The 20,758-nt window shown below is 40.0% G+C and overlaps 1 protein-coding gene across 5 annotated transcripts in view; it reads left to right on the forward strand.

Annotated features, from left to right (window-relative positions):
* KCNC1 (potassium voltage-gated channel subfamily C member 1) overlaps positions 1 to 20,758 on the forward strand; it is a 123,347-nt gene that overhangs the window by 93,678 nt on the left and 8,911 nt on the right. The window contains exons 3-4 of one of the 5 annotated variants that reach the window (XM_005153278.2): positions 9,388 to 9,576; positions 12,403 to 13,755. In XM_005153278.2, coding sequence (XP_005153335.1) covers positions 9,388 to 9,576; positions 12,403 to 12,467 — 254 coding nt within the window. In that variant the 3' untranslated portion in view covers positions 12,468 to 13,755. Of the gene's footprint in view, positions 1 to 9,387; positions 9,577 to 11,582; positions 13,756 to 20,758 lie in introns of those variants that run through there. The other 4 variants (XM_013130080.2, XM_005153279.2, XM_031052680.1 and 1 more) reach the window with 4 other exon arrangements.

Consider the following 20,758-nt stretch of genomic DNA (forward strand, 5'->3'; position numbering starts at 1 on the left):
TCACCTCACTTCAAGAGGTAGTACCTCTCAAAGGTGATATTCTCTGGGAGTGATGTTACTAGGTTGGCCAGTTAGTACTGGGAGAGGCGGTCACCACCGTCACTGGAGTGCCTTTTCTGGGGGACACGGCTTACTGGAAGAACCCAGGTCAACTTGGTGGTGAGTAAATGTTGAAGAGGTAGGTTGGGTCGGAAGGATTCTGTGGATTCATGTAGCATACTAAATTCTGCTCTTGTGCCAGTGTAAAGTCCATCAGTGTGATATCTATTCAGAAGAGCTTCATAGCAACTTTCAAAATATGCATTAATATAAAAATCAGGAACCTTTAATAAAGATACCTAGAACTAATAAAGATTTTTATTGTAATGGCCTTAGAATATTGGGGTAACTAAAACTGAGTTGTAATATAGGAATCTTAATTCTTTTACATGTTCTTCACATTTTCTCTTTTTCTCTTTCTCTCTTTTCACTCTGTTTGTTAACATTTACGTGTTATTACTGTGTGTTGCTTGCAACTTGTGTATGTTACAGACTGTTACATTTTATTCTGTGAAGTTTTTCTCCAATTCCCATCAACCTGAGCTCCATGTTGGGCAGCCGAGGAAATTACAATACAGTTCTTTAATGCAAAAGAACAAGGAATGTCACAGACTATAGGTAACTTCACTGAGATTGACACAAAACCTGATGTAAGGTATTAATGCAAAGAGTAAGTACGTGGTATGATGGCAGAACTACTTAGTTAAATTACCTTCCTTTTTTTTTTTTTTTCCAGATAGTCTGCATGGGAAAAATTAATTTTCATTACTCTCCAGCAGAAAAAATTCCCAAACCTACTATTTAGGATTTTTGTCACTGCCATTGTGAAAACCAGTGATGCCACTGCTGAAGCATCATTACTCATAGTCAAAGGTTTAAACTCATATTTCCTATGCTGTTCTTCTATATGCTATAGTTCCTTCCATACTCTCCAAGCTGTAATTTTATCATTTCATCATCATTTGTCTGTGGTTTACTATACCTTTTTACATAATTCTTTTTCTAATTTAATACAGTTATATCCCTTTCACTCTAAGGACCATATTTAACAACAAAAATGAGCCCCTACCCATGGGATTCACATTTCCTAATCCTGAATGAGGCTCTGGAACCCATAAAAATTGATTTCTGTAGCTGAAGATGGTCTGGCACAGAAGCTTAAGTATTGTTTTGCTGAATCAGGTCCTAGGCAAAGTATTTTGTTTACAGTATTTCCCAATCACCCCCAAACACTACTTGGATAGAATGATAAAAAATAGCTGACAGATATTTCTGATACTTTTTTAAGAGGGACAGAATAAAGCTCATTGCTACTAATCTTATTCTTAATTGTCAGTAAATTCTGTGTTAACTCAGGAATCACTATAGCCAGGTATCAACTCAAGAAAAGTGCATTTTTCTCAGTGTGAAGTTCCTTTAGTTCCTGATTCACTATTATGCTGTAAGCCTTCCTTAATCAGTGAAGAAGCACAGCAGAGTTTAGATGGAGGCCAATATTCCACTCATGGAATTGATGAGTGGGCAATAGATATTAATGGACAATAAATATTATCCAGGCAACTAAAACAGAAATAACTTGCTAACAAGAGTGAAATTTGAATTTAAGAGACTCCAGAGAGTAGGGAATTGAACTGTAAATAATTCCTTTCCATGCAACATCTCCAAGAGAAATCACAGATTATAGAACCATAAGGCTGGAAAAGACCTTTAAGATCATCGAGTCCAAATGTTAACCTAGCACTGCCAAGTCCACCACTAAACCATGTCCTTAAGCACCACATCTACATGGCTTTTAAATACCTCCAGGGATGGTGACTCAACCACTTCCCTGGGCAGGCTGTTCCAATGCTTGACAACCCTTTGAGTGAAGACATTTTTACCTACTATCCAATCTAAACCTTCCCTGGCTCAACTTGAGGATGCTTCCTGTTGTCCAGTCACTTGTTACTTTGGAAAAAGAGATCAACACCAACCTCGCTACAACCTCCTTTCACTTAGTTGTAGAGAGCAATAAGGTCTCCCCTCTGCCTCCTTTTCTCCAGGTTTCAGCCACTGCTCATAAGACTGGTGCTTTAAACCCTTAACCAGCTTTGTTGCCCTTCTTTGGATATGCTCCAGCATCTCAATGTCTTTCTTGTAGTGATGGGACCAAAACTGAACACAGTACTCAAGGTACATCCTCACCAGCGCTGAATACAGGGGGATGATCGCTTCCCTGGCCCTGCTGGCTATGCTATTTCTGGTACAAGCCATGATACTCTTGTCCTTCTTGGCCACCTGGACACAAGATGGCTCATGTTCAGCTGACTATCACTCAATACCCCCAAGTCCTTTTCTGCTGTACAGCTTTCCAGACACTCTTTCCCAAGCCTGTAGTGTTGCAACCCAAGCTGTGGTGGTGTGACCCAAGTGCAGGACCCAGCACTGAGCACTGCTCAACCTCATGCTTGGCCCATCAATCCAGCCTGCCCAGATTCCTATGTAGAGCCTTCTTACCCTCAAACAGATCAATGCTTTGAACCAGCTTAGTGTTGTCTGCAAACTTGAGGATGCACTTGATGCCCTCAACCAGATCATTGATAAAAATATTAAGCAAAACTGGCCCCAGTCCTGAGCCTGGGGAACACCACTTGTGACTGGCCACTAACTGGGTTTAACTCCATTCACCACCACTCTTGCGGCTTGGTCATTCAGCCAGTGTTTTATTCAGTGAACAGTAAGCCCATCCAAGCCATGAGCAGTCAGTTTCTCCAGGTAAATGCTGTGGGAGACGGTGTCAGATGCTTTACTGAAGTCCAAACAGACAATGTCCACTGTCTTTCCCTCATCAACCAGGCAGATCATCTAATCATAGATGGAGATCAGATTGATCAAGCAGGACCTGCCCTCCATGAACCCATGCTTACTGGGTCTGATCACCTGGTTGTCCTGTTCATGCTTTGTGATGGCACCGAAGATGATCTGCTCCATAACCTTCCCTGGCACTGAGGTCAGGCTGACAGGCCTGTAGTTGCCTGGATCCTACTTACAGCCCTTCTTGTAGATGGGCATCACATCTGCTACCTTCCAGTTGACTGGGACCTCCCCAGTTAGCTAGGACTCCTGATTCATGATAGGAAGATAGGCAGTGAGCACTTCTGCAAGCTCCCTCAGTACCTTTGCATGGATCCCATCCAGCCCCACAGATCTGTGTGTGTCTAAGTGGTGTAGCAGATCACTAACCATTTCACCTTGGATTATGGGGGCTTCATTCTGCACCCCATATCTGTCTCTCTCAGGGGACTAGGACCTGAGAACAACTGGTCTTACTATTAAATACTGAGGCAAAGAAACCATTAATTACCTCAGCCTTTTCCTCATCCTTTGTCATTATGTTTCTCCCCACATCCAATAAACAATAGAGTTTCTCCTTAGCCCTCCTCATGTTGATAATGTATTTATAAGAACATTTTTAATTGTGTTTTGCAGCAGTAGCCAAATGAAGTTCCAGCTGGGCTTTGGCCCTTTTCATTTTCCCCCTACATAACCTCACAACATCCTTGTAGTCTTTCTGAGCTGCCTACCCCTTTTTCTGAAGGTCATAAACTTGCCTTTTCTTTCCTGAGTTCCAGTCAAAGCTCACTGTTTAGCCATGCCACATCTTTGCCACTAGCTCATCTTTTGGCATGTGAAGATGGCCTGCTCCTGCACCTTTAAGATGTCTCTCTTGAAGAATACCCACTCTTCCTGTACTCCTCTGCCCTTCAGGACTGCCTCCCAAGGGACTCTGTCAACCAGGCTCCTAAACAGGCCAAACTCTGCCCTCCAAGGGAGTCCAAGGTACCAGTTCTGCTGACTCCCCTCCTTAATTCTCCAAGAATCAAAAACTCTGTAGTTTTGTGATCACCATGCCCAAGATAGCCTCCAAGCATCACATCAGCCACAAGTCATTCTCTGTTCACAAGCAGGTCCAGTGGGGCACCTTCGCTAGTCGGCTCACTAGGGAAATAAAATCTAGAGATATAAAGTCAATAGGTATTTTCAGATGCTGAGCAGCTTTTAATCCTTCCACAAGTCACAGTAAATGTCTTTGAATGCTTGAATTCATACTCTTTACTTCATAAAAATTTGCTTAGCACAAGAAGTATCAGGCAAAAGTGATGCTGCAAAAATATTATGCAAAAAGAAATGTAAAACCTTTGCATCTTCTCTAGAACACAGCTGGAAAATTCTGTCCTCCAGCAGTAACTACAGCAGCCTCACAGCTGCTCTACTTCCCACTTGAAGCTAATAGGCTTGTGGCTTATTAAAGCTAGAACACAGCAGTTCTCTATCCTCACCTTGGCCATGCCACCTCTATTCTTGTACCATTCTGACACCAGCCTAAGAGCCAGGGAAAACCATTATACCAAAATAGTTTCCCATTGCCAGCACAGTATGACACAACTAATGTCTGCAATGTTAACAGTCCTTTTACATCATCAGGAAAGTGTGAGAGGACTGAAAAATAGAAGTTATTCTCTCACTCAATGGACAATGTATCATTACTTTCTTCAGGGATCCAGTTGGATTAAAGGTCTCTTCTGAGGGACCTCATGGAGATCCTTCTTCATGAGATACTTTAGACAGCTACTGTGCATGTTAGGGTTAGCAACAAGGATATAAAATGAACAAATGAAAATGACCCTTAAGCTCTAAATGAGAACCAAAGGACACTATCAACTGGTCAGGAGCGACTATCCATAGACCACAATAATGACAACCAGAGATCAAGGCTGTAAAAGACGGCTGAGATCCAGACAAACTGCAGATTGATTTGTAGGTGTATATGGCATTGCTGGTGTGGAATGTAACTTTAGTCAGACAAGGTCTCTCCATAAAAAGTTCTTCATCTTTCAAGCAACTTACTTTCTCAGTCCTGCCCCTGTTTTGCACTCAGCTGCTCTTGCCTCCTTCCTGCTTGTCAACCCCTTCCCTTTTAACAGGGCTGCAGAACCCTGAAGTCAGCCAAGTCTTTATGGAATGGTAAATTGCTATTCAAGTTGTAGATACTCAAGCTAGGTCCTTGTCTCTTTTAATTCTTAAACAGTCTGTGTTCTTCTGGAAGAGACTGCCAGTGACCAGTGAGAGATCTAATGTGCCCAAAGGAAAGAGCACTTATGTCTCTTTAACTGCTGTGATTCTGATCTAGGGCTGAGAAGAACCCATCTTCTTCAGCACAATGTCAAAGAATCTGGCATGGTTCACATAGCCAGATACTGACTCACAGGTCAAGTGACAAATATGATAAATATACATGGATATCATGCTATGAATTGTGGAATTTCTCTCATCCTTGTTTCAGTCAAAGTGGTTACAACCTACAGAAGTTCCTACAAGGACTGGAAAATTCATTGGATTTCCAATCCTGTAAGGACTAAAGATGGTACACCCTAAGAGTGTCTTTCAACTCATCCAGTCTTTGGATTGACCCCTTCACAGCTCTGTAGTCTCACAGGAGACAAAGGAAGGGAGTCAGCTACAACCCCAAGAGGAAGCAGTGTGAGCTGGGACCATCCCTGGCCCACACAGTTTCTGAAAACATCTGAGTAAGAAGGGTAGACCAGGAACTTGTTTCTGGGCAGCTGTTGGAAAATGGCAGTGTTTGCTTCAAGGAAGAAGACTGGGGTATCTTTCCCCATGTAGGAATCACTTCTGTACAAGAGCTACATTTCCAAGCATAGATTATGGTCAATGAAAATATCATACAATTATGGCCACTGACACTCTGAACATAAGATGCAGTTCAAACAGGGGGAGAGTCAGTGTCAGATTCTAGCTTATAGTCAAAACTAGCAGCACCAGTAAAGTCACTATCACAGTGTGTAATCACTTGCTATGACAAAAGAAACGAAACATACAGCAAGTACATAGGCAGTCTCTACTGTGCTTCTCCACAATAAGCAGAATATACTAATTCAAACTCCAGCAGTTCTCCTAAATCAGTTTGGTTTTTTGTTTGCATTGTTTTTTCTTTTCAGAAACCATCCCTGCATTTTGAAATTTAGCCTTTGCTTTGGAAAGCCCACAGCATTTTAATAGCACTTTTCTGCAAATGGAGATAGATGAGATGGGAAAAAAGAAAGTGGAAGCCACACAAATGAGATAGTTGTGAAACAAACTACTCACCTGGGAGATCTGCTGAATACTTTCTTCAGCCTCTCAGCCATTTCTCTGCAGGAGAATGTTTAAAGCCGGTGCAGTTAACTAGGTATTCACAGATAGGACAATTATGTAGATAAGATACCCAAGCTGGGAGTAAGAAGATTTTGTTGTAAATAACTTCTTATGCAGCAGTGGGCAAGTCACTTCACTGCATGGTAGTTTTACCCATCTATAAAACAGAGATGTGATAACATGGACTTTTCTTCATGAAACAGAACCTAAAGAACAAAAAACACTGCACAAGCCTAATTCAGATTCTTCTAGCAGGGATAGGAAAGCTCACCTGAATTTCGTAGGCTAGAATCAAGCCTTAGAAGTTCTAAGCACCTAGAAGTAGTCATCTACTCAGCAGACACTGATGGTTTCAGTAGTTTGCTTTATCTGAAGTTGCCTCAAACACAAAGTCAATCTTGGAAAAACATACAAATAGAAACTTGAGAAATCAACCTAAAATAACATCATTTCATTCCATCTTTATACCTCATTCCTAAAATTGTTCAGCATGTAGATCTGCTAATGTGAACAATTGGAACTTCAAACTATGGGCTAATGACATCAGTGATGTTTCTTTATACCCATAACAAACTAAACACATAGTAAATAACATCTGATTGCCAAGCCCTGCCTTTGCAGAATTAGGTGCTGCACACAATGGTTTGGAATACAACTACTCAACATTTACTTATATACACCAGCAATAGATGCTGTGCTGGTAATTTCTCTTCTTCTAAATATTTAGCAAAATTGTTATTGTGGACTAAGAGACATCAGTAGGACAGTTCAGTGATTTGTCCACATTTCCAGCTATTCTGTTCTCTTCCTATTGAATAGAAATAACAAGGTTGTGGGGTTCCAACAACAAAACAAAGACATATTCACAGAAATATTTCTCAATAGAGAAAAATTCATCAGTGCTATAGGACCCTGAGGAAACTGCAAATTCAAGTTCAAGCTCAAGCTGCAATTTAGGAAAATAATTCCAAGAAAGTCAATTTTCTTGTCATTCAAGCATAACAGAGCCTACAAGCTGCTTTAAATGGCTGTTACCAGTGAGCAGCCAGACCCACAAACACTCTGCTCAGAGGTGTTTTGAGATCCAGAAATGGACCAGTCCTCCCTTCCCCAATCACTAACCGTTTAGTTTGCAAATGCAGGCTCAGGTATAGCAGTGGGAGCCTCAGTGATTTCAGTGCAGAGCTTTGCTGACACATCTGCCTCCCTCATTTCAGTATTAGAGCCACCAGCTTGTAGCAGTAGAGGCTTACGAAGAAGCTCAGTTCTTTGCTCACCCCCATGAGGACAGCTGCTCTCCCCAAACACAATTAAATGATTTTTAAACCAGCAGCTCAGTACCTGCAATGTCATGGTTACTATGGCAGCAATGCCAGGTTTTTGTGCAGAGATATTAAATAGCAGTGAGCATTATGAACAGAAAGGAACTGCAAGTCAGTGCAACCTTGAAACTTTAGAATCCTATTGAAATGAATGTCTACCAGTATTAAAATGCATCTATAGCTTTTGTCATGTTTAAAAATGCATTGAGAGACCTAATTATTGCCTTGCTCACAAAACAAAACATTAATACTACTCTCTCTGGGGAAATAATTGGCTAATTCTGCATGGAGCAGAAAGGAGGCAGAGGTGAGATCTGCAGAAAAGACTGTTCATTCAGTGACAAACCAGTGACATTTAAATAAAATATAAGTAAAGGCACAGAATGCAATTACTGGTGCATGGATAGATGCATAGTATGTCATATACATCTGTGTGTGTGCGTCTCTATGCAAAGCAACAAATGTAACTTGAAAAGGCTTTTGCCTAATACTCATCTAAGTTGTCCATCTGAAATCAGAGGATCGGAATCATACCTCCAAACCCTACCTAATGTACTTTTTTCTTTTGGGCTTCTTTATTATTCAGCTTCAAAACCATTGAAAAAATATATTACAGTATTGTGTAGCATTAAGAACAAACAAGTAAGTGAATCTGGAAGAGACACTGAAATTAAGTTTATCTGTTGAGTTTGTCCTTTGTTAAAGACTCGTAGGACCACCCGCTGCCTTACAATGTCTAGGTAATAAGCATTGTGCAACCGAGGTATAGGATGCTGCCAATACCACTCAGTTAACCTATCTCAGCGTTTGTGAAACTTCGGAAAGCACATTTTGACTGTTTTCTCCTCCCTTCAACAAAAATATTCATGTTGAGCTGTGCCATATTTGGAGTATATTCTCAATACACTAATTTGCACTTTGACACCCTAAAATAAATAGTACACTAAGTAGCACTTCAATTTGTTTCATTAATGTAAAACAAGTCACACAGAGAAAACATATTATTCTCAGTCTATCCTCATGGGAATTTGTGGAGCAAAATGGGCAAATCTGGCCTCCTCTTTTCATTATTTACAGCTGAGAGTAAACCTTACTCTCTCTATTTTCCAAATTCATGGCCTGCTGTAGTGTTTTCTATATGTAGTGTTCTGTGCTGGCATTGCAAATGCTGTATGTGTTTCAGAAGAGAATGTCAAAAAATTGATTGCTTTTTTTAAAAATCCACATTCTGCTGTAGTATTTCCATACATAACATACTCTGTGTGTCTAAAATGTGTACAGCCATTCTGCATGACTGATACCAGAAACACTATAGAACAATCTGGGTAAACTTTGGGGAGGGGAAGAGCAGGAATTCTCCCCCAGTAATATTGGACACAGGTATAAACCAGCACAAACAGAATATACTCAAATACTAAAACACAACTCACAGTCCACTGCCTCTCCAAAGCTCTGAGCGACAGTAGGCTTCATGGCAAACAGGTCATTCATATGCCATCTGATGTCATGCAAAAACATAATCTGATTTCTAACTGCAGTCTTCTGCTCACAGGACTAGGAACCAATGCACGCCAGTTTCTGAATCTGCCCCTCTATGTGGAAGTACAGGTGGCTGCTGTTACCCTTAACGTGATCACCTTTTGTTTCTCCTCCCACTTAACAGACTTTATTTTATTTTTGTGCAGTGCACATGAATGCAGTGTCTAGGACAGATGTGCTACCTTTTATAGTGTTGCTGTAGAACTCTTTAGCTGTAAACCCTTAATTTGCAGCTGGAACTCTAATAAACAGTACATAGTGTTTCAATAGCCTTCTGCTTATATGTTTGAAGATTCGAAACTGAATGGTGAGGTGGCCAAGGCGGCGCTGGCAAACGAAGACTGTCCCCACATAGACCAGGCTATTACGCCTGATGAGGGCCTGCCCTTTACCCGCTCTGGCACTCGGGAGAGATATGGACCCTGCTTCCTCTTATCAACCGGGGAATATCCCTGCCCGCCTGATGGAGGAATAAGAAAGGGTATGTAGCTGGGGTCCTGGAACCACGTAGTTAGCAACCGTTTTAAATACATAAGAGAAAAGTCAGCTGTAGCTGTAGCACGCAATAGTGCGCTTGCTGTATAGATGCACGTTTGGGCTGGAAACCACCACCTGATGTCTGCATTTGGAGTTTCTAACCTATTTCTTTCAGAAAGAAAAGCCTGAGGAGCTGTAACTACCCCAATGCAGCTATGCTAGGCAGCCAAATCTTCCACCCCAGCTGGTGCAGTAACTTTAGTGGAAGATGTTCTACAATGTCCTCAAATTAGACCATCCTCCAAAGAGAGGCCAATTAACACTTCATAGCAATGAAGGTTTGCCACTTGGAAAGCTCACAGATCTTACCAGATTCTAAGGAGCACAGACTTGGCGGTGGCAGACAGAAAAGACAAAACACAAAAGCAAAACATCCTCAAGAAATAGGAAATGATTATATGGCTACCTTAACAGGGCACTAAAACAAATTATTTGGATATCATAGCTGTTTAGTTCAACAGAGAAAGAGAAACATATGAGAACATCTGTTAGCACAGGTGTCTTACAATTGGAAAATAATCCATCTAGAATCACTTTCCTTTCATAAATAAACCATTGCCAGTTAGTTTCTCAGGCTTCTGACAGTTACAGATCTCTCAGAAGTAACTGCATTTTAGTTTGCTAATGGTCAGAATAATCTATTTAGTAATAGAAGTCAAATCAAATAAGAAAATTTCCCTTCATAAAATAGGCTGTTTTGTTCAAATAATTTAATGTGAGGAAACCATGCAACCAAAATTAGAGTTACATATATATGCATCAAAGTTGATAAGGAATGGGAAAATTGGAAAAGAAATTTCTCTGTTCAAATCAGTGTTTATCACTGGTGTACTGTATATAGTATATGATATAACCAATATTTTAAAACTGCAAAGATTGTATGCTGTAACCATACACTGAGTATGGAGTATAGAATTACCATGTGCCATTGTATGATGGGCAATAGTTATAGTAAATGCCTGTTATAGATAGTGTATGTATTTATAAGTTTTAAAGCTTATCATCAACAAAGATATAGTTGGACCACAAGACTTTCATATGAAAGTATATCCTCTAAAATTTACCTTTGTAGCAAAGTGTTTTAATTGATTCTGTATTGGATAAGCATTGGCCACGTTCATTCAGCCTGGGCGAGTTCGGGTGGTTCCAGTGGATCAGGGGAACACTCCAAATGGCACATCCTTTCGGATGGGGAATGTATGGTTTTCACGATGCACTGCAACCGCCTCTCGTTACTGAATGAAACAGAGGCTGGTTGGCTAAAGAGTCATATATGTCAGCATATTGTTGGCCTGTTTGAAACACGTTGAGAGCATCTTAATTGTTCCAACAGAAAATCATCCATAGTTCGTGCAACTCTCTGTACACTTGCTGAGCTGTTTACGTGCATGTCTTAAAGAGAATGGGGGGAGGGAGGGAGGGAAACCAAATGCATGCAATTTTGTTTTGTTGGGTTTTTTCTTTTCCTTTTAAAGTGCTGTGAACAAAGGAGTAGTATCTCTATAGCAACACAATAAATTCTGTGGATTGTGCTGCCTTTTCCCCCTCCTGCCCCCAAAGATACCAGAAACCTTAATTTTGCCTGAGGTCAAAATGCATGAAGTGGAAGGGAGAGGTATGCGCGAGTGTATGACAGACATAGAAAATCTCTCCCACTGACTCTTTTTCTTTTTAGGGTACAACCATGTTGCTGCCTGTAGGATCAATTACATAGCCTGACCATCCTTGAGAAACGCTGTTTTGGGGAGGGGGGGGTTATATATACATTTTTATTTTCTTTTTAAACTTGTTCTGTACTTCAATGGCCTTCTGAGTCATGTTGCAAGCGATACTACTCTCGGCATGTCCATGCATGCAGATGGTATTGAACTGGCTACAATGTTGACCTCATTCTTAGTCCATTCTGTCATTGATCCAATGCTGTACTTTGCATTTTTCTTTTAAATGAAGGTTACGAAATGTCACGGAGCCTTAACAGCATAGCTGGCATAAGTGGAAAAGCGATAGGATTATCCTCAGTGTCTGCGCCCTACAGCTCTCCTAGTCCAGTGAGACGTTCTTGGTCTCCCATCCCATCTATTTTGTAGCATGGATCAGTAGCAGAGAATGGTCTAAAAAGCTTTATTTTCAATTAGCCTATGCTATGTTGCATATAACCCAGGTGACTAAGTCTGAAGATGCAGTGTCTCACAGTAGCACCTGCTGGAAATGGTGTTACTCCTGATGCTAGGTGACAACACTCCTAAATAGCACTCAGATGACAATAGGCAGGCATTTACATAGAACTGGTGGGCCATACACTTTGCATGGTATGAGTACATAGAATGAAGGGTAGATGCACCAGATAGTTTTCTTCCTGGTGCATCCTGCTAGTTTATGCTTATTTTAGCTAATGGTGGATCTACTGGCTCTGTATGGAATGGGTTAGGCATTTAGTCAATGCTGAAACATACCAACGATGGAAGATTTTGCTTTTCTCAGGATATTTTTGAGCCATAGGAACCCTGCAGGAGTTTGAGCAAACCAAGCACAGTAGGATGAAACGTTGCATGGGCACCTATTTTAAGCTGAAAGCAATACTCAGACACACTGTAGAGAGGTCTCAGTCTGGCTGACTGCATGGGAAAAAAAATCCTGTTGAAGAAGAATATGGCTGCCTCTGCATGTAGCTATTTCACCTTTTCCTCCTTCCTTTAACACTAAGATGCCGAGCTTGATGTGAAAAGCGCAGGGAAGAAGCTCAAGTACTGATTGTATTCTTTACATGCAGATCTTTGCAAAGAAAGTCCAGTCATTGCTAAATATATGCCAACAGAGGCAGTCAGAGTGACCTGACAAGGCAAGATGGAGATGAACATTGATGGCTAATAAACATCTGTGTGGAACTGTGCAGGCATAGAAGACCTTCTCATTTGGACAAAGTTAACTCGCTCCATGCAGGTTTTATGGATGATCCTTCGTGGGTTTGGAGTTGTACTAGAGATGCAGGCTTTTTCTACGGCCAAAATGTAACAAAACTGTAGAAGATCCTTTTTTTTTAATCTATTTTTTCGTTCCATAGCATGAATTGCATGAAGAAAAAAAAAAACAAACCAAAAAACAAAAACCCACTGAAAAAAACCCACCCCCAAAAAACCCAAGAAACACTGCAAATGTATGATTAAGGAGAAAGAAAAAAAAAATAGCAAAGTTATATATTTTCTTTCAAAGCTCTTTACTTTTACATACATTGTTGTAGCCAAAATGTAAAACATTATAAAACTGTACATTTCTTTGCTATGGATAGCTTCTTTTTGTATACAAGATACAGAGTAATGGTTTTAAAAAGTGCAATCAGGCAGTCATCGGTCATATTGACCACGCCTTCACAGTTCATCACACCAACATGGAAATCAAGAACTTTTAATCCAGCTAGAAGTGTATAAAAATAAGAACAACTTTTTCCTGTCTGTTTTTGTTGGCATGCTTGTGACACATGGGACCTTCCTTCGGACCTGAACGTAACAGCTGGCTAATTTTCCAGCTCTGGTTATGTTGTATTTTATTGATGTATAGATCCAACGTAAAGACCCTTCATAAATTGTTCATATTAAGTAATCAGTATGAATTTTAAACAAAACAGGTGTTATTTTAAAACTGGGACTTATAGTACAAAATCAGGAGAATACTCAAGTATAAACGGTCTCAAAGTTTAAGAAACAAGACAACAGCATTGTATGCAATTTAGTACTGAGTAAAATGCATGCACAATGTTATGCAAAACAATTCTAGCATGAAATAAATTTTGTATCATGGTTTCAGTGCCTGCTGTATAGTGTAAAGGGGAATCCTTTTCTGAAGCAATCAGGGGTTTCCAGAGACTTGCTTCTAAAATCTTGAATAAATACAGTGTTCTCAACAGAAATGTAGGAGAAAAGCTTGGTATTGCTTTGGTTCTACAATGCTAATTTTGGTTAGTAGATAATAAATGAAGCCTGCAAACACTTGATACAACTGATGTCTAAAGAACTCTCACCATTAGTAACTTTATGAGGGAAGACTAAAACCCCGATATTTATCTAGGTATCTTCCTTTTCCCTCCCCAACAATAATAAAAGTTTGTCTTTTTAGCTGACTAAATGAATTCAGTTTTTCTTACTTCTTTGGGGCCTGTCCTTCACTTGTTCTTCACTGAGCCACAGCAGTCCACCTGATACGAAACTCTGAAAGAAATCCAGACATCCAAGTTGCACTTTATTTGCCACACAACACATGCAGCACTAAGAACCGAGAAACACTGTGATTAAATTTCACTTTAGATGCTACAAATGACAACTATGGACTATGTATCAACAACATTCTAGTTGCTTGAGCATTTTTGTTAAAGTACTTTTATAAGGAAGGATACATCTTTATCCTCATGTACGAACTTCGAAAGAGCTGGTAAACTTCTACGCAAGCTACGGCATTTGTGACTGCTGCTGAGGATGGAAATGTAAGGGAACTGTATCCCTATGGTCTGGAGGAAGCAGACATTAAACCACAAAAAACCAGAAGAAACACTCATGGCTCTGGTAAGTGCTAAATTATAAACAAAAAAAGCCAACTGCAGCTGGACCTTGTCTTCACGAAACTCTACTCCAAAAGAAAAAATCAAGGAAAACTTCAAGCTGTGTTTTACAAAGAGAAGGCAGGCTAATAATCTGAATTTGTATGTAATTAGAAGACTCCTCTGTAGTTCTCAATGTAGTATCATGTACTTGATTTCTACCTGAGTTGACTATTCTTGTTCTCCGAGACTTATTTTTCTCCCACTGTTTCTATGCTGTTATTTTCAGCTGATAAATGGGCAATTTCTTACCTCCAGAGATAAGATCCAGGTTAATCCAGGATCCGAAAATTGCCTAATGAACAACTCTTCCTCTTATAATGTACTAAGAATCAAGAAATAGATTTATCTGCCCCATTTTTTCATTTAACACTAACTCAAGGGCCCAGCATGAAGGCCGTTCAAATTCTCCATTCCCATAAGGAATCCTAACAATTCAGCCATGCAAATCCTACATTGATCTTCCCTTTCCACTGTGCTTTGCATATATATATATATATATATATATATACATATATATGAACCTTTGCTGACAGGTTGGGGACATATGCCCATTCTGTGCTATTCTTTACACCTACTACTCCCCTTTTCAGTTAGGTACTCCTTTGAGCTTATTCTGATTTGAGGTAACTGTGTCCTTTAGGTGACTTCTATGAACCCTTCAGAAACATATCAGCTCTTCCCATTCACCACCCTTCAGGAGGTGCTCTAAAGCTTAATATCTGCCTGACCTCAGAGTTCCCTTGCAGACAGTGACAGCTCTGTCAACACAGGGAAAGAGGGTGACAACTAGAAAATTTCAGGGGCTGTTGCACTGAATCCTTAAGAGAAATTTACCACATCACCCCAGCTGACTTACATTTAAGGAGCTTTTGCTGGGGTATTACAATTAAAATATTAATTCCTTCAAGCCTGCCCAATTCCACACCAGGAAGTTTATATCTTGATCAAAGCATGAAAACCATGCATGTGGCTAGATTCTGACCTCAGCTTGCAATAATGCCACCAACTACTTCTGACTTCACACCACCATACCAGCAGAAGCACGTTCTGCGGTTCACTTACACTCTGTTTCCTGATGGAAACGAACATCTGAATTTCTTCTTCTGCAAACACCTTTCAGCAATGGACCCCCGGCTACAGGACCCGACACTGGTCCTTCATCTGAACCCACTGGCAACTAGTGGTTTATTACTTGCTAACATTAAAAGCATATTTCAACTGCACCTTGTATACATACAGCTTCCCCTCTGACTGCATGAAGGTACTCATGTTTTTGCTGGACCAACTTGATGTGCCTCCACAAGTACAATTTCAGACAGCAAGGATATGAGAAGTGGTTTTTGTTCTCTCATTCCAACAAAAAAAATCTAGCTAATACTGCTGTGATAACAGTCAAGCTCAACAGTCATTAATCATTAAAGTGATTTTTCACATAAATTGCCTTCCTTCTCTTTGAAGTTTCAAGGCCAAAAGAGAAAATACATCACTGAAACAAATGGCTGCTAGGATAAATGAGCAGACTGAAATACAGAAGACAGCAAGCAGGTCTAAGGCAAGGGCATTCAGAAAGGAACTGAGCACAGAGCTGCTTACAAAAAAGAAATCCTGAAGAAAACACAAGTGCAGTTATTACCCTGACACTTTGCATATCCTTTTAATAGTTTCAAAACAAGGCAGCCTACCTCTCTGCTTTCCATATATATCCCGAAAGCAATTCTGTCTTTGAGCTCATACACAAACTAACTTCACTTCATGAAAACGTGCTTAAATTATGCAGATTATTTTCAAGTCACTCACTTACTTGAGTTTGGGCGTAAAATACCTGTCTGTTCAGAAGTCCCAAAGAATCTGCATTCATCTAGGACTGTGGGTGCCACATTTCTCTCTTTGGGGAATACAAATGCTTATTTTCAATCAAGAACAATATCTGAATTAAAATTGAACCTTAAATTAGATCCAAAACTGTACCTCCTGACTTTCTTTCCTTATCTGACAGGAAAATGCTTTAAAACTATGCACATTAATCTGCCTCCATGGAAAGATATATTCCCTGGTTCAGGCTAAGAAAGACAGGTTTTCAACCCTCAGCATTCACTTGAGCCTTTAAAATACTTCATGCAAGCACATAGGCCCAAACATTTTCAGGTACCAAATATTCAGAGCATGTGCTCTATGGCTTCCATTGGTTTCTCCACTGCTCATCAAGCACAGCTTAGAGATTCTTTAGTCAGCAAAAGATGAAGTATTGCAGGTGCTTTAGCTCAGATACCACTCTAGGGTACCTGCACAGCTTCTGGACCCAAAGGGCTTAGCAGGGACAACACAGCCTATGCACAGGCTGCTGACCATGAGTCACACCAGACATGTGGATTGAGTCCAAGCAAATAAGCTCAGCAGGAGCTTTGGGGTGGTAGCACCAGTGCAAGTAGGTGACTGGAGAAGAGGCAGCAGTAGGACAAAAGGTAGGAAACAAAAGGACACAGGATGGATCTGGAAAATGGGTTATGCAAGTAAGAGGGAGAGGAGCATATGAGGAAACAGGAATCAGTCAGTGGTGAGGTGAAAAGAAGAGCAAAGAGAGATGGAAGTAGCAGAAGTGATGCTTACCTAAAAAATCATCAAGGACCACTAGCCTAGAAGGTAGTGCCTTAGCCTGGAACTTGGGAGATGGAAGTTTTATTCTTGACTCCACTGTGGCCATGCTGGGTTACCTTGGTTGAGGCATTTCAAACTGTGTGCCTCAGCTTCTGTTTCTGTGACATTATTGTCTTTTGAAATTGTTCTGAGGTCAAAAGAGGAAAAGTATTTAAGTAGGAACAGTCATTAAAATCTATCAACTTCAAATTAAGGCTTCAAAGGAAAGAAGCATCTCTCAATTATTTAAAAGATGCCATATTTCCTTGTCTGCAGAAGAGTACAATACCCCATAGGAATCCCTTTTCTTTTGTACTTTAAAGCAGAGGATTATCACGGAGAATGATTAAGCACCCACACAGTTAAAATGACAGAGCATCTTTGTTACTGATTGGCAACTCCTCTACTGCCCTAAATTTAGGTACCGCATCTTCATGCATTCAAATCAGTAAAAACAAAAAACAAGCTAAACTCATTTGACATTTGTAGCAAAAATAAAAAATCATGTCAGAACATGAAAAAAAATCCCAATTCTTGGCTCCACTTACATATATATATATGAAATATGTAAAACCACAGTCTTATAGCAAAGTGTTTGCAAACACTTATAAGATTATGCTGATCAGGGAATACTGGAATCATATTGAATTGAAATTCTGCAATTTCCACTGACAAAGTCTCGATCCCAAACCTTGCAGACAGAACTTCCCCAGGATTGCATTGTATCTGAGTAACAAAGTGGTCCATAGGGAAAGCAACCTGGAAATAGATGAGAAAGGTGAAAACAAACTCAGAGGCTAGCCAACAGAGGAATGGGATTTAGACTCAACCGCCTCCCAACTAGCAAAGGCTTGTTTGAAAATAAATCCAAACCTGGCATGCAAGAAAATGAAAACGCCTGAGGAAGTTTTGCAAAATAAGCATCACTTCTGAATTTTCTCATTCCCACAGCCAGCTTTTATTCTGGAATAATTGCCTTGTTGCTCTTGTTTCTAATCAAGCTGAAAAAAGTGCTCTCACATTACTCTAAATTTACGCTTCCTCACTCTTCCACAAGGTAACACGTAGCTCATGATTCAATTACATGATTCAATTACAGAGACCATTTTCACTGCTGAGTATTCTCAGCCACAAACCGTCTTTCCATGTTCTACTGATGAGTAAAAACTGCCTGTAAAAACAGGTGAATGCAGAGACAACTGACTGATGAATGTGAACGAAATGCACAAACAGCTGAAGAATGTGCCCTATTTCGCTTCCTTCAACCTCTAAATGGATTACAAAATAGCAGTGGCTTTACATATGCAGTTTCTCCATAATTTCAAACACACATATGGTAAACACCTTCCTTTACAGTTATTCTTTTGGACGTTCATCCAACAGGCAGCCATTTCCATAAAGCAAAGCATTTTAATTCAAGGCTATTAAATCATTCTTTCTAACATGGAACAAAACATCCAAGACCAGCATTTATCAGGAATTAAGAACAGCACAAAAGCTAAAAGAACAAAGCAGGTACTACATCCTTTTTTTTTGCATAAATCAAGATACTGGTATCTCAGAAGTTCAAATCTCCAATTACTTTTGTGGCAGCTAGAGTTTTCAACAAATTCAGTATAAGCTCCACTTTTCTACTGTGCACATTTTTACGTGCAATAAAAACAACACAAGATGATTCCCTACCACAGACTGCATCCACTCCCAGACTTTGGGAAGCAAGACTTACATTTTCTGCCAAAGTATTACCTTCTACTTCCCTTTACGTAACTCTCAGCTGCTCTGAGCTATAAACTGGTAGTTAACAGCCAAAGCAAAAATCAGATACTGATGAAAAATTCTGGAGCCTTTTTAAAGAAAATTTCTAGGTAAAAGAAAAAGCACAAGACTTGCCATATGCTATGAAAATATCAGAAACCCTAAGAGAACCCAGGGGGAGTTTTTGGTGAAAACAAAACATTGCAATTTCAGCAGCAAAGATCTGTCATCAACTTGATTTCTAATACAGGGGGAAAGAAAGTAGAAGTCCCAGAATTAGTTAAGGATTAGTTAATCTAACTAACCCAGTTAGATTAACTAATTAGTTAATCCAGTTTGGATTGGATCCAGAGTTCAAGGAATTTAATGGAAAAAATAGGTATTTGATTAAGTGCTGGACTAGGTCACAGGCCTGATCTTAAGATTTCTGAGACTGGAAGGTAGGGACAGATGTTGCTGTTCCAGCTGAAGAGAACTGGAAATTTCAAGGTGTGCTATGAATGAGAAAGAAAACCCACTGCAGGTTAATAATTCATTATTACTAATAAACAGTGGAAGAGGAGAAACAATGACATCCAAGAAATAGAACAACTTGTCCTCCATTTCACTCCCACCATACCAGCAGGCTAGAAAGTTGCTACACCTGTGTGATTATTCCATTTTCAGGACCTATATCTTGAATCTGACTTATCCCTTTGCCCTCCTTTTCCCCCATTTTTTAGTCAACTGCATCAGGCTTTCTACTGCCATTCATTTAAATGTCTTTCCATGGTCACCTGTACATTCAAACCGATCTCTTTTGCCTGTTTTCCATCCTCATCTCAAGTCTTATGACTCAAAAAATGTCACATAAAGCAAAATCAAATCATATTCTTCCCCTCCTGCTCAATTCCTCTAACTGTAGCCATGTAACTGAGAAAAACCTTTTGCCACTCTAGCAGAAGTGACCTTTATGGCAGGTGACAAGAACTAGTTAGCCACTAACAGGACTGACAACCTGCAGTCAGAGGAGAAAAGCTAATGTCATATAAGAAATGGTGACTGTGCAAATGGGAAGAAAAGCAGGACTGCAATCTTTCTTTCAAATGAATGCACTTCAAATTCAGGGTCTGTCTATTTAAGCAGAAAACCATCAAGCCACACAAAGTCAAACAATACCAGTGACTGCCAAGCAGCTTAAACAATTCCTCCAAGAGACACAAACTGATACAAGAGACACATCTTCAAATGCAACAGGAGTGTCTTGCACAGGTGCACATGGAGGTTGCACAAGTAACAACTGCAGATCTGCTAAACTTCAAAGAACAGAAGTACACACAACAGCTTCCTTCGCCCCCTCGACCCAAGAACCTGAGAGCTCTCTCTGCTGAAGGTCAACAATTCACAACTTAGTATCACAGCTGGAGAACAAGTTCATCTTTTCTCCCTCATGAATGTCAGCTCATTGGCAGGTTTGGCTATTTTCAGAAAATGTGAGTGGAGAGCAGCTGCACAGACACTTGATTACCTTGTTCTAGGGTAATCAGTTTATTTGCAGCTGAATGTGAATGCAAAATTCCTACATAAATAGCATTTTTAGTTCAGCACTGAAGACCTGCATTCACCGCAAAAGCATTGGCATAGCACACTGGATATACATTTTTCCTGGCAGACAGACCTCCATCAGGACATCAAAAGGCAACATCAGTAAGCTCTGGACATCAACAAGGAAGGGGATTTATTTACTTGATAAGAAGCATTCTACTGTCTGCTCCATGCCTTAGCTTATTTTGTACAATGCCTTATTCTGCAAACAAGGCATACTGACATAACTGGGCATTTAGTTCTGAATGAATGAGCAACAACTTGGTTTTAATATTCAACGATGTACCATCTCCAATGAATTATTATTCGCTCTTCATACTACAGCAGCATCTAGAAGTCCTGACTGACGACAAAGCATTTCATATGTCAAGCTCTCAAGATATATCACTACTTCTTAAAGTTTTCCATTTATATAGGCAAGACAAAGGAGGGAAAATGCAGCTCTCAGCCTTACAGAGATGAAGATCAGATGCAGATATGAAACACAAGATCCTGACCAGGAAAATCAAAGTATTCCTTTCCTCCTCCTTATCACCCCAAATCACTCTTCGCTCTTCCAAAA

This window comes from Melopsittacus undulatus, chromosome 4, assembly GCF_012275295.1.
Source record: "Melopsittacus undulatus isolate bMelUnd1 chromosome 4, bMelUnd1.mat.Z, whole genome shotgun sequence".
NCBI classification, from domain to species: Eukaryota; Metazoa; Chordata; class Aves; order Psittaciformes; family Psittaculidae; genus Melopsittacus; species Melopsittacus undulatus.